Here is a 15683-nt window from a genome sequence, read left to right on the forward strand (position 1 = left end):
AAATGACAGCTTGATCTGGGACATGATAAATGGTTGACTACATCGCATTCCCTTAAAAAGGTTGTAGTCCACTGAAAAGTCTACAGTTATCACTAATTGTATTTTAAGTTGTAACTTTATACACCTAAGGATTGGTGCGCTCACAGAATAATCATAACCGTAATGAAACATCATGCAAAATATTTGATCACCGTTGTAACTCCATTTTCCGCATACCCAAAACCAATACGATCGTGTTTTGATCTAAACGGAAAGCCTCAGGGTCAAGGTCACTACCTCACCAAAAGTAGTAATTTAAAATCACTACACCATCAAAAAATTTAGTTATAAATCTGCGATTTTTGTTTTTTTTTAAACGAAAGCTGAACATTAGGTATAGAATATGTTTCTTACAGAATATGTTACGATGGTAGCTGGTCTTGTATGAATTTCTGAGCTATAAAATGAGTTGTGGTCTATTTTTTACCGTAGCGTGTTATTTGTGTGTGGGGAAGGACACACATTAATGATTTGCATGTGTAGAATGGAATTTTCCACTCCAGCAGTTAGAAGTTGATCGTGCTTCCATTTGCGGTCTCTCTGTTACGCGGGTGATCTGTTCGGACGTTATCACTGAAAAGGTGAGTTTTGACGGTTTTATTTTGTTTTAGTCTTGCAGTATAAGGCAATAGAATATTTCTTTTTCATCTTACTTTCATATTTCATAGTGTTTGCGTATTTTTGGCCAATATTTGCAACCATGGTCAATTTAGATCGAACTTTTGATAGAATCTACGGTCAGTCATTTTGCCCCGCCCCCGCCTCTCGCTCCGTCCGGTGCGGTAGTGATGTCCCGTTGCTTGCGCACCGCAGCAGAGACCCGCGCAACCTTCAGCCGGTACAGTCACTGTTCTTTTACCAGCGACGTTATTCTCATCTTTCCGTGTGTTTTTGATTCTTCCATTGTGTCCTATTATCCTATTTCGCCATATCAAATACCCAAAATGTATCATATTATTCATATTTAAGTGAATAATTAATTCAGTTATCATAACTTGCCATTTTTAACCCAAGCAATCAAAAAGAGGAAATTTATTCAATATTTTCTCTCATCTGTGAAGGAGGGGCTTTAATTCTTCATGATGTAGTGTGTATATATCTCATCTCATTATCTCTAGCTGCTTTATCCTTCTACAGGGTCGCAGGCAAGCTGGAGCCTATCCCAGCTGACTACGGGCGAAAGGGGGGGTACACCCTGGACAAGTCGCCAGGTCATCACAGGGCTGACACAGACAACCATTCACACTCACATTCACACCTACAGTCAATTTAGAGTCACCAGTTAACCTAACCTGCATGTCTTTGGACTGTGGGGGAAACCGGAGCAACCGGAGGAAACCCACGCGGACACGGGGAGAACATGCAAACTCCGCACAGAAAGGCCCTCGCCGGCCACGGGGCTCGAACCCGGACCTTCTTGCTGTGAGGCGACAGCGCTAACCACTACACCACCGTGCCACCCCATGTGTGTATACATATATATATGTGTGTGTGTGTGTGTGTACTATATTATATGTAAATCAGTTTTACAAAAGCATTTGAATTGTAATCAAAAAAATTTTCCACAGTGGAGGCCAGATAAAGCAAGATGCTATCTTTATTCTTATTAAACATGACAAAAGAAACATTGAGTGTTAGGTAAATGCAAAAAAAAAAAAAGTAAAATTAGAAAATTTATTTTTTGACCATAATGTCCCAAATGAGAGACCAGTTTCTGAGACGGACCCAGCAGCAGAAGGGCAGTAATGTGCAAACAATGTAACCAGATGTAAACAGTCAAGGAACAGCAGCAAAAAGGGCAGTAATGTGCAAACAAATGTAAACAGTCAAGGACAGTTTACAGGGAGGTAATCCATGGTTATAGACTCCCGTCAGCTGTTAAGGAGTCTGATGGTGGTGGGAAAGAAAGAGTTCTTTAGTCTGACAGTCTTACATTTCACACTTCTGTACCTCCGGCCTGAGGGTAGAAGTGTGAACAGGCCATGCTGGGGGTGGGTGGGGTCTTTGAGGATGGAGGCAGCTCTCCTGTGGACTCTGCGATGGTAGATGTTCTGCAGAGAGGGCAGTGGAGTTTTGGTGATCCTCTCAGCAGTCTTCACCACCTTCTGCAGGCATTTGCGGTCCATAGTTGTAGTGCTGCTGTACCACACAGTGATCCAGTTGGTCAGGATGTTCTCAATCACGCAGCTGTAGAAGTTGCTGAGGATCTTGGGTGACATACCAAACTTCCTCAGCCTCCTCAGAAAGTACAGTCGCTGTTGAGCCTACCTAACCAGCTGTGTGATGTTAAGTGTCCATGTGAGGTCTTCACTGATGTGAACACCCTCTCCACCTCAAGCTCCCGGATGACCAGCAATGGTGTCTGAGGTGGACCTGTTGGGCCTGTAGGCATACTGTCGGGGGTCCAGGGTTTCCGGTATGCTGTTCTGAATGTGGGCCAGTGCCACTCTCTCAAAGCACTTTGAGATGATTGGAATGAGTGCTATCGGCCTGTAATCATTCAGGCAGGTGGGTGGGCTCTTCTTGGGAAGAGGGATGATGTAAGAGTCTTTGTTTTCCAGGTGGGAGAGGGCATAATGGAGGGCAGCAGCTTGGAAAACTCCAAGCTTGGAAAACTCACCCATTTAACTCAACCATTTAAAGCTTGGAAAACTCAACTATACTTGCATGCTGCCCACTTTTTTTTTTTTAAACAACCGATCCCAAGCATTGCAACATGTTAACTGTTTTACTGCTAGCATTGGAAAAATCATTCTAGGTGGTGCAGTGGTTAGCACTGTCGCCTTACACCAAGAAGGTTCTGGGTTCGAACCCTGTGGCTGACAGGGACCTTTCTGTGTGGAGTTTGCATGTTCTCCCTGTGTCTGTGTGAGTTTCCCACACAGTTCAAAGACATGCAGATTAGGTAAAATATCCAGCCACTGGGGTTGTACAAGACAGTGCATACGCCGGTCCCAAGCCCAAATAGATCGGGGAGAGTTGTGTCGGGAAGGTCATCCAACATAAAAAAAAAAACTATGCCAAATCAAATATGTGGAGCAGATCTGCTGTAGCAACCACTAACGGGAGCAGCCAAAAGAATAATAATATTGGAAAAATCATTCTAATCTTCAGAAACTGAGCGTTTACATACACACATTTTTATATTAGGAATGAATTCATTCCAATCAGTGATTCCGAACATACTGTTTACATGAAAGCAATCAGATAAATGTGTGTTTATATTTCCTAAGCATACAATCAGAATAGAATTTCTGACATGCGCACTATCCCACACAGCTAGTGTACTCTCATCTCATCTCATTATCTCTAGCCGCTTTATCCTTCTACAGGGTCGCAGGCAAGCTGGAGCCTATCCCAGCTGACTACGGGCGAAAGGCGGGGTACACCCTGGACAAGTCGCCAGGGGATGTGGCGAGTATTTTAGCCAATTTTATTGTAAAGTGTTTCTTTTATCTATTTTACTTAAGTAACAATTGGGAAGAAACCTCCTCGTAGAAGTGCTGAACAGGAGAAGGTGAGCACAGGATAATTTGTTTCGAAATAAGTGGCTACAGATAATGGATGGATGGATGCCATCCTGTACAGAGCCATGCCTTTGCTGATCATCCTGAATTACTTGGAAAATTTATCTTGGCACAGTTGTTTTGTTTTAAGAGTAATTCCATTAAGTCAATGCCCACATTTTGTCTTGCAACAACAGAAAATGGAGATCTTGGCACAATCATCCAATACTGATGCTGTTGGATGTCACTGTTACCATGAGACTACAAACAAAGCACCTCACTGCATGAAGGCATACTTAACATGATCAGAAGGTTATAGGGCAGAAGGCAATCTACTCAAGAGTTTACATGGCTAATATTTTCCTATCAGAGGTCTACACCACCTCTTTCAATCCGATTAAATTCTCAATCGAAATGGGGTACTTCATTCCAATCAAACTTGAATCCAATTTTTCGTGGATTATTAGGGTCCATGTAAATCTAACTATTGATTCCTGTCTAGGGTTGCTGATTGACACCTTAGTCCAGCAGTGGTGGAGTGCATGGTGCCAAGTGGATAACACAAATCACACTGCTGGAAATGATCAACACAATTCAATCAAATATTCCACTCAACGTACTTGTGTTCAAAAGAAAGACTGAGGCTTCTGCCAAATTTTTGAGCTAGCTCCCAAAGACACTCCTATTGTGTATGCTCAAAGGTTAACAGATGTAACCCATGCAATGCAACCTTTGGGGGAAGTGTGGTTCTATGAACCCCAGATAACTCCCAGGGTTTTCTTGGAACCAGCTCTGACCTGGCAAGAAGGTTCCAGAGACATATAGTTGTTTGACAGCAGTATTTATCAGAAATACTACATCATAAATCGCTTTGCTGAAGGTCTCATGCACAAGATGATATCCAGGTGATTCTCACTGCCACTGGTGGGTATCCAGGGTTCATAGAACATGTGTCGCTAGCTTTCATTTATTTCGTTTCAGCACTTTGATTTACACACAAATGGCAGTATTTTGTGTATCACATTCACATAAAGTCTCACGTTTGAACTGGTTATTTATCCTAAACATCAGCTGCATCAAAAGTGATTCCTGACTTTTTTAGTCAGGTATTTATGGCCAATGGTTTTTGGTTTACTTCTAATGATCTAAATACAAACAAACTACAGCCATTGATGCCAAAGAGTAGCATTAGTTAGACCTATCTACCTAGTTACCTAGGTACACACTCAATAGTGAATTCATTAGGTGCACCATACTACTCATCCAGAATAGGACCCCTTTTGCTCTCAGAGCAGCCTCAATTTTCAAGGCATGGATTCCAAAAGGTGTTGGAACCATTACGTTACACATTAATTATGAGAATTTTAGTAGTCCAATGATACCATTTTACCACATATTATTCAACTCTGCTGACTGGAGAAGCCATCGACATACACTGAAGTCAAATATCAGTTGCATATTCATGGAATCAGTTTGAGACAACTTGTGCTTTGTGACCTGTCACATTATCATTATCATGCTGGATGTAGATGTTAAAAGATCGGTAAAGTATGGCCATAAATGCATGCATGTGGTCAACAACAACACTGGGGTAGGCTGTGACATTCAAAATGATGCTGGATTGGTAATAACAGGCCCAGTGCATGCAAAGATAACACATTTCCCCACAACCTTACACCACCACAACCACCACCAGCCTGAACTGTTGACACCAATATCTGATGCTACAATCTGCATGGGGTAGCAGAAATCAAGATTCATCAGACCAGATGACATTTTTCAATCTTTAACTGTACAGTTTCAGTGCAGCCTTAGATTCTTGTTCTTGGCTGACTGTAATGAAACTCAGTTGTGATCTTCTGCTGTTGTAGCTCATTCACAGTAAGGTTTGACATGTTGTGCATTCTCGTATTCTTTTCTGCTCACCACATTTGTAAAGAGGGCGGCACGGTGGTGTAGTGGTTAACACTGTCACCTCACAGCAAGAAGATTCTGGGTTCGAGCCCAGTGGCCGACAGGGGTCTTTCTGTGTGGAGTTTGCATGTTCTCCCCGTGTCTGTGTGGGTTTCCTCTGGGTGCCCCGGTTTCCCTCACAGTCCAAAGACATGCAGGTTAGGCTAATTGGTGGCTTGAAATTGACCGTAAGTGTGAGTGTGAATGGTTGTTCGTCTCTGTGTGTCAGCCCTGTGATGACCTGGCGACTTGTCAAGGATGTACCCCACCTCTTGCCCATAGTCTGCTGGGATAGGCTCCAGCTTGCCCGCAACCCTGCACAGGATAAGCGGTTACAGATAATGGATGAATGGATGGACATTTGTAAAGAGTGATTATTTGAGTTACCATAGCCTTCCTGTCAGCTCAAGCCAGAACCATTCTCTGGCTCAACCAGAGGCAATGACTGCTCACTGGATGTTTTTAGTTTAGTTTTTCACGTTTCTGTATAAACAGTATGGATTTGTTGGCGTGAAAATCCCAGGAGATCAGCAATTTCTGAAATACTCAAACAAACCTGGCATCAACAACCATCCCACAGTCAAGGTCACATTTCCCCCCATCCTGATGTTTCATTAACTGAAGCTCTTGACCTGGACCTGCATGATTTTATGCATTGCACCACTGCCACATGATTGGCTGATTGAATAACTGCATGAATGGGCAGATGTATAGGTCTTCCTAATAAAGTGGCCAGTGTGTGTATACTATACATCACATCTGATTAAAATTTAGAGGAACAATAACTTGTCTTGCACATGTATGATTTTGCTCAGTCCAATAAAAATTATTTGGCCCTTTTTTTTTTCCCCAAAAAAGTTTTTATTATTATTGTATGCAACACAAGAGAGTAGTTTCGGGAACATATGTCACAATTTCCCATCTGCAAATTATATAACAACATGATGTGTTTACATACATTTATTGCACTTTAATAAATTACAATATTAATAAAAAAAAACCGTAGAATGCTCTGGAAATCCATTCACACCTGGGAAATTGGGAAAATTTCTCATGTCTAATATGCAGTTGATGGGCCTCGAATATGAGATTTGTGCTATTACAGAGGAACATGGAGAACATGACTGCCAAGGATGGAGGTATCTCTGAAAGAGGTGATTTGACATTCCAGGCACTTTTGTTGCTCTAACTTTATTTCTTTACTTGTTCAAAACCTAGCTTTTTTTTAACGTAAGTTTATAAAGGCTGCTTGGTTCATAATATCATAAACAGGGAATTCATGTAAGACAATATGAAACAATCAGTCTACATCTGCTCTTATAGATGTCATTTAAACAGTCAAGCTGTAGATGTGGTGTAATACTTCATTTGCTGAAATTGGGCAACACTTGTACCATATTTCTAAAACAAACTGATTAAAACCTCATTATCCCAGATGGTTTCAATATGTGTACCTGTGTAACCTGTGTCCATTAATTTCCTGTTTTTCATTTTGTGCATCATTTATCATTGCCACTTTCTCACAATATTGAAGTTGTCTTTTTTAATGGGGTTTCCATGCATGACTCATTTTTCTCACTTAATGCTTTTCCATCAAGCTCAAAAGTGAGATTTTGTAGCAGAAAGACTGATAAGGATAACAATAGTGTGATAAATGATGCTCGGGAATGTCTGGCTTCCTCCTTTTCTGTCAAGAATTCTTAAACAGGCTCTTGGCTCAAGAGTTTTTTTGATTTGATAAAACATGATATATATATATACAATATATGTTTCTAGTTCTTTGAAATGTTATTTAGTTTAGTTTTAGAGGAGTAACTATACGCTCATCATAAGTTTAGAATGAAACATCTCAAGTATCTCCATGTTTTGTGGGCATGATGGAACATTTATACGCATGTTCACATCATGATCATGTTCTTCAGTTCCTATTCATGTTCTACTGTCAGTGTGGTATACTCTACAATGTGATTATTCCAATCGCTTCAAAAGTATCTCCCAGAAACAAATCTCTCCAGTCCCCATATCTCCTCTTCTTTTGTCTACTGCTTGGCTTGAATCCACTGTAAGTCTGCTCACCCATGTAACACACGTATGTGAGTGGCTCAGAACGGGTAGTCCTTGGTGGTGCTGGTAGTGTGTATGGCACTGGAGTCTTCAGGTAGGGAACCCCTATGGGTGATTCGAGGCCGACAATGCAAAAGGGAGACAAGTTCATGAGAGATGCTGCTGGAAAAGGCTGTGTAGATCCAGGGGTTCGTGCAGGAGTTCAAGCTGGCCAGCAGCATCAGGATTGTGAAGGCCACCCCTGAGAAAGAGACAGAGAGATAGAGGAGTTAGAGATGTATGCTGCATCTGATTTTATTAGATTAGATTCACTTTATTCATCCCACATCGGGGAAATTCACGTGTTACAGTAGCAAGAAAATGTCATACAGATAACAAATAAAACTGAAATAAAAATTAGACAAACGAAAGATTAAATACAGAGGGCTATTTGCATTATCTACCATGAAAAAGTATAGAAATATTGCCTTACTGAGAGGCTCGGAAAAATTGCACATTACAGGTAGAATATAGGGGCGGCACGGTGGTGTAGTGGTTAGCGCTGTCACCTCACAGCAAGAAGGTCCGGGTTCGAGCCCCGTGGCCGGCGAGGGCCTTTCTGTGCGGAGTTTGCATGTTCTCCCCATGTCCGTGTGGGTTTCCTCCGGGTGCTCCGGTTTCCCCCACAGTCCAAAGACATGCAGGTTAGGTTAAGTGGTGACTCTAAATTGACCGTAGGTGTGAATGTGAGTGTGAATGGTTGTCTGTGTCTATGTGTCAGCCCTGTGATGACCTGGCGACTTGTCCAGGGTGTACCCCGCCTTTCGCCCATAGTCAGCTGGGATAGGCTCCAGTTTGCCTGCGACCCTGTAGAACAGGATAAAGCGGCTAGAGATGATGAGATGAGATGAGATGAGATGAGATATATATACATATATATATAGTTTAAGGCCTATATTATTGCACATAATAATTGCATCGATGAGAGATGGCAGCAGTAGTAGTGGTGAAGTAGTGTAAATATAACGACAAACAGGTTATTGGTGCTACATTACAAGTTGTGGGTTTATACAAGTTTATTCCCTATTCCCCAAATAGATCACTATTTAGGTAGAGCCATTTTTATTGTTGTTTTAATTCTCAGTGGACAAATCCTATTTCCCTGCAGCATAGAACTTTCGTGTAAAGATATACTGGTATTAATGTATACCATATTAATAAAATCAGGGCCTAGTTTTTAAAGAATGGTTGGCATTTCTGCATAAATGTGTAATGGCTAAGACCATCCATCCATCCATGCATTATCTATACCACTTATCCCTCAGGATCGCAGGAGAAGCTGGAGCCAATTGTGAACACAGATAATGTTCTCTGGAAATATTCCTGAGCCCATTTTGTGATTTCCAATACAGAAGCATACCTGTATGTGACGCAGTGCCGTCTAAGGGCCCGAAGATCACGGGCACCCAGTATGGTTTTCCGGCCTTGACCCTTACGCACAGAGATTCTTCCAGATTCTCTGAATCTTTTGATGATATTATGCACTGTAGATGATGATATGTTCAAACTCTTTGCAATTTTACACTGTAAAACTCCTTTCTGATATTGCTCCACTATTTGTCGGCGCAGAATTAGGGGGATTGGTGATCCTCTTCCCATCTTTACTTCTGAGAGCCGCTGCCACTCCAAGATACTCTTTTTATACCCAGTCATGTTAATGACCTATTGCCAATTGACCTAATGAGTTGCAGTTTGGTCCTCCAGCTGTTCCTTTTTTGTACCTTTAACTTTTCCAGCCTCTTATTGCCCCTGTCCCAACTTTTTTGAGATGTGTTGCTGTCATGAAATTTCAAATGAGCCAATATTTGGCATGAAATTTCAAAATATCTCACTTTCGACATTTGATATGTTCTCTATGTTCTATTGTGAATACAATATCAGTTTTTGAGATTTGTAAATTATTGCATTCCGTTTTTATTTACAATTTGTTCTTTGTCCCAACTTTTTTGGAATCGGGGTTGTATAATAGCCTGTTATTAAATTTAATTTAAAGGTTGTATCTCATAACCTTATAGAACTATAATCATGAATTGTAAGTGAAGTTGTCACGAATCAGAATGTACTCAAAGCCATGATATCATACAGTTGTCTCACTGTTAATACCTATTCATATATCTTGTATCACATTGTAAAATCAGTGACTCAACTGACCCATACAACTACACAAACCATAACTCATTAGAAAGTTCATATATCTGGTATGTAGGTTTGATGTCAGGGTTTGCTTGGAGAAGAATGAACCCTTATGACAGTAGGTTGTATTAAAGGATATGGGACATGAAACAAAAGCACACTATATCAGTTTCTTTCCATTAAAAATATGAATTAATTGCATCAACAAATACAAAATCATCTATTAAATTCAGCAAAATCGTTATATTCGTGATGATTATATGGCATTTCTGCTCGACTTCCGATATGCATTTTTTGCAACCGGAAGAGCCGCTGTCACATGATCATACGTAACAAAAACTTTCGGGCACAGCACAAGCGGGTAGATGAATAGAGAAGTGGATGACAAGAAAATTGTTTTTATAGTCTTTAAAGTACATTGGACATCATACATTGGACATCATGGTGTATTGTCCTGCTTATGGTTGCAATAATTCCAATGGGAAATGCCCTGCAGCCGGTTTCACTAAGTTAGACTATGACTTTAACTTAGACAGCGGGTATAGTCGGGCTTAGCATAGACGTCTAACAAATACTGTTGCACAAAGCAGTTAAGACTCCGACTATCTTAAGTCGTACTATGCTGCAAAGGATTCTGGGTATTTTAAGACTCTTTTCAAAACAAAAAAAATGGCGGACAGTGGTCGTTCAGTGCCGTTTAGCCACTCGGAAAATCTGGCTATATTAGAGGAATTTAATTCCTACAAAGACGTTTTATTAGGCAAATTCAGCGAAGAATGTAGCAATAAGAAAAAACATGAAGTGTGGGAAAAAATAACGTCGTCTGTGAATAGCGTTAATCCATCTGCGAGAAGAGATGTTGCTGCCGTGCATAAAAACACCCCCACTGGAGGAGGTGGTTTGAAGAAACTAAAAGTAACCACCGAAATGGTCATCAACATTTATGGCGACGAGTCGCCCTTATTCTGGGGAGTGAAAGGAGAGCGGAGTAACCGGCTTCGCCAGACCCAGCAGCAACTCCCTTAGCAACGTTGCTAGCAACGTTGAAGCTGAGGCTCCTTCACCCTCGGAGTTGTCATCACCCAGTACCTGCGCGGATGTGACACTACACGAAAAGCCTACCAAAAGGCAACTTAAATTGAAGAGACTCACGCAGATGGAGGAGTGATGTAGTAATATGTGTGTGTGTGTGTGTGTGTGTGTGTGTATGAGAAAGAGAGAGAGAGAGAGAGAGAGAGAGAGATAAGTGATGAGTGGTGATGTAATTATATGCATAAATGAATTGATATTTATATTATTTATATATATTTATAAGTAATAAAATGAATAAGCTGGCATTACACTGTTTGTTCTTTATTGAATACTTTATAATTAGATTATAATAGCCTAAATTTGTGTATTACATACTTGCAATGTACTTCACTGCCTTAACATTTCAAGCTTTCTTGTAGTTATTGACATTGATGGCACATATGGCTTGACTGTTTTTTTTTTTTAAATTAAATTTTATAGCCCTTAGACCCATATTAGACTGGGGGGAGGGTGTCTTACTTTTTAAGCCTAAAATTAGACTTAAAAAATTAGTCTTAACTTTTGTCTTACTTGCATTAGACTGGTCTATAAAGAAACTTAAGACCAATCTTAACCCATAGACCAGTCTAAACTACCTTAGTGAAACCGGACACTGGAGTAAGTTTTTTTGTATTCCCCAAGGACCCAAAGCTGAGGAAAGTGTGGGCTCACCTGCGCATGCGCAGTAGGCTTCGCGCATGTGCAGTAGGCTTGGTAGGACAAATCCAAGAGGTAGGATAACTTTACAGAACACCTGTTGAAAAAACTTTGCACCTACTGTTTCCCACAAACTGTGTTCGGACCATTTCACTGAGGATTCTTTCAACATTAATACTCAGGTACTGAGCGATATTAATTCATGAAACAGGAAGTATAAGGATGAGAAAAAAAAACAGTTTAAATCGGGAAGCTGCGCACATTTGTGCAGCCTGGCGCAAATGTGCGCAGCTTCCCGATTTAAACTGTTTTTTTCTCATCCTTATACTTCATGTTTCATGAATTAATATTGCTATTTTTTTTTTAAATCGAATCTGCGCGATTCAGCCGTGAAAAAGGCGGCATCCGCCGAAAGGCGCGCTGTTTGCATCCCTGCACGGAGGCCAGGGGACAGGGCAGGAATATTTTTGTTGATATGAGTGATCCGGTGCGATTTCGCGACCCCCCTGTTTTACACCTCTGCGCTAAGCGACTGAAAGCCGAGGTAAGGATTAGTATTATAATTTTGGGTGTATCAATTATTGATTATCATAATTCTGACTCGTTTCGCCATTTTGAATGTTTTCATCTCGGACTCTGGAAGCATCGTATCTCAATCAATCTCGAAAAATATCAGCAAAAAAAAAACTAGCTTGCAACGGACTTTAGGTAGATCTATGATGAACTTTCAACGTATGATACAAAAATAATACTTCTTTCAACAGATCCTTAGCCTTTGAGCAGAATTGTTTTTAACTTACCAGGATGTGTTATCGAGCCGACCGCTTTCAGTTTCATGAGGGCTGAATGAACTCTCACTCTCAGAATCATCTGACCCGTCAGAGTAAAGACAAGATCTATGTTCATGTGAATTTCCAGCTATCGGTTCGAATTGATAGGGTCTAACTTCACATCTCTGTGAAACATCGTGAATGTCACTGTCGATGGTGTCCATTTCGGTAACCTGTTTACATTAGATTCCCAAGCGCTGGCTCCTTGGAAAGTTTATGTTGCGTCACGGGTCACGTGACCACCTAGCTCATTAACGAATCCTTGTTTTACGCTGATGTATAAAAAAACTTGAATAATGTGATGATTTTCACATTTTTGACGCCCTGCAGTGATTTAGATGGCATTTCTTATGTCCTTTATACATAATTATACCCAGAAAAAAATCCATGTCCCATATCCTTTAATAAAGAGCAATCAGAGATACAGTTTACTTGATAACTGAACAGTGTATTTGTGCATACCAGTACCTTTGGCTTCAGTGAGATGGATTACCCACTGGGCATATACCTTGGCCACTGGGGGGCACTCAACAAGCATAGATTTGAAGTGTATGATTAGTTATTTGGGGCAGCACAGTGGTGTAGTGGTTAGCACTGTCGCCTCACAGCAAGAAGGTTCTGGGTTTGAGCCCAGCGGCCGGCGAGGGCCTTTCTGTGTGGAGTTTGCATGCTGTCCACGTGGGTTTCCTCCAGGTGCTCCGGTTTCCCCCACAGTCCCAAGGTATGCGGGTTAGGCTAATTGGTGGCTTTAAATTGACCATAGGTGTGAATGTGAATGGTTGTTTGTGTCTATGTGTTAGCCCTATGATGACCTGGTGACTTGTCCAGGGTGTACCCTGCGTTTTGTCCATAGTCAGCTGGAATAGGCTCCAGCTTGCCTGCGACCCTGTAGGACAGGATAAGCGGCTACAGATAGTGGATGGATTAGTTATTTGGCTGTCATAACACATGACATTGAACACAAGCCAATGAATGTAAAGTCACTGAATTATTTGGAACCAATGAGTGGTCTGGTGTAGAGACAGGTTTTCTTTCCAATCAAGCCACACACAATTTCACCAGTTTAATCAGTTGATCTTGTCAGATGAGTCTTTTGTTTGGTTGGAATGAGTACCTGCACACCACACCTTTGCAGATAAGATTGGAACACCCTGGTCAAATGGGTAACCTCTCATCTCATCTCATTATCTCTAGCCGCTTTATCCTGTTCTACAGGGTCGCAGGCAAGCTGGAGCCTATCCCAGCTGACTACGGGCGAAAGGCGGGGTACACCCTGGACAAGTCGCCAGGTCATCACAGGGCTCAAATAGGTAACATTTAATTAAAATAAATAAATAAATAAATAAATAAATAAAACTCAGGCAAAGACAACTCAACATGCTGCCACTGCTGGCTGTTGAGACGGTGACTGATAAACAGCTGGACGTTGCAAGGTAAAAAGCAAGACTGAAGCCAGTCACCCAAGCTTAGACTGCATTCTGCATTTCATGAACGTGTAATATAGTGTTATACTATATACAGTGCCTTGCAAAAGTATTCATCCCCCTTGGTGTGTTTGTCCTGTTTTGTTGCATTACAAGCTGGAATTAAAATGGATTTTTGGGGGGTTAGCACCATTTGATTTACACAACATGCCTACCACTTTAAAGGTGCATATTGTTGTTTTTATTGTGACACAAACAATAATTAAGATGAAAAAACAGAAATCTGGAGTGTGCATAAGTATTCACCCCTTTCATATGAAACCCCTTTCGTATAAGAGCTGGTCCAACCAATTCACTTCATAAGTCACATAATTAGTTGATTGAGGTCCACCTGTGTGCAATCAAAGTGTCACATGATCTGTCACATGATGTCTGTATAAATCAACCTGTTCTGGAAGGACCCTGACTCTGCTACACTATTAAGCAAGCAACATAAAAACCAAGGAGCCTCCAAACAGGTCAGAGACAAAGTTGTGGAGAAGTATAGATAAGGATTGGGTCATAAAAAATATCCCAAACTTTGAATATCCCAGGGAGCACCATTAAATCCATTATAGCAAAATGAAAAGAATATGGCACCACTACAAACCTGACAAAAGAAGGTCGCCCACCAAAACTCACAGACCGGGCAAGGAGGGCATTAATCAGAGATGCATCAAAGACACCAATGATAATGCTGAGTGAGCTGCAAAGATCCACAGTGGAGATGGGAGTATCTGTCCATAGGACCACTTTAAGCCGTACACTCCACAGAGTGGGGCTTTATGGAAGAGTGGCCAGAAAAAAGTCATTGCTTAAAAAAAAAACACACTTGGAGTTTGCCCAACAGCATGTGACAGACTCCCCAAACACATGGAAGAAGATTCTCTGGTCAAATGAGACAAAAATTTAACTTTTTGGCCATCATGGGAAATGTCATGTGTGGCGCAAACCCAACACCCTGAGAACACCATCCCTACAATGAAGCATGGTGGTGGCAGCATCATGCTGTGGGGATGTTTTTCATCTGCAGGGACAAGAAAGCTGGTCAGAACTGAAGGAAAGATGGATGGCACTAAATATAAGGCAATTCTGGAGGAAAACCTGTTTGAGTCAGCCAGAGGTTCGAGACTGGGACGAAGGTTCACAGTCTAGCAGGACAATGACTCTAAACATACCGCTAAAGATACACTGAAGTGGTTTAAAGGGAAACATTTAAATGTCTTGGAATGGCCTAGTCAAAGCCCAGACCTCAATCCAATTGAGAATCTGTGGCATAACTTGAAGATTGCTGTACACCAACGCAACCCATCTAACTTGAAGGAGTTGGAACAGTTTTGCCTTGAGGAATGGGCAAAAATCTCAGTGGCTAGATGTGCTAAGTGAATAGAGACATACCCCAAGAGACTTGCAGCTGTAATTGCAGCAAAAGGTGGCTCTATAAAGTATTGACTTGGGGGGGGGGGGGGGTACTTATGCACACTTTTTTTTTCATCTTAATTATTGTTTGTGTCACAATAAAAAAAAATATGCACCTTTAAAGTGGTAGGCATGTTGTGTAAATCAAATGGTGCTAACCCCCCAAAAATCCATTTTAATTCCAACTTGTAATGCAACAGAACAGGACAAACACCAAAGGGGATGAATACTTTTGCAAGGCACTGTATGTGTCTCATCTTGTACATGTTGGGTTGAAAGGTGGGGTGGGGTGGTCAGGGCTCCATGCATTGGATCATGTGTAGCGGGATGGTGAGCGGGGCCCTGCTTAGGGTCCTGCCCAGGAGCCTATTACTTACTAATCTGTCCTTGAAACCACATCTGTCCTTTATTGGCATTGGTATGTGTGGAAAGAGAAGGAAGTGGGGGAGGATAGTTGTAGAGCTCCACAGTCAACAAACCTCTAAATTCTTACATTGAGAGAAACAGAA

At 41.3% G+C, this 15683-nt stretch overlaps 1 protein-coding gene across 1 annotated transcript in view; it reads right to left on the reverse strand.

Annotated features, from left to right (window-relative positions):
* Positions 1-6376: 6376 nt before the first annotated feature.
* Positions 6377-15683, reverse strand: part of avpr2aa (arginine vasopressin receptor 2a, duplicate a) — a 45756-nt gene continuing 36449 nt past the window's right edge. The window contains exon 6 of the mRNA XM_060937422.1: positions 6377-7803. Coding sequence (XP_060793405.1) covers positions 7601-7803 — 203 coding nt within the window. The 3' untranslated portion in view covers positions 6377-7600. The remainder of the gene's footprint in view (positions 7804-15683) is intronic.

This window comes from Neoarius graeffei, chromosome 13, assembly GCF_027579695.1.
Source record: "Neoarius graeffei isolate fNeoGra1 chromosome 13, fNeoGra1.pri, whole genome shotgun sequence".
Taxonomy (NCBI): Eukaryota; Metazoa; Chordata; class Actinopteri; order Siluriformes; family Ariidae; genus Neoarius; species Neoarius graeffei.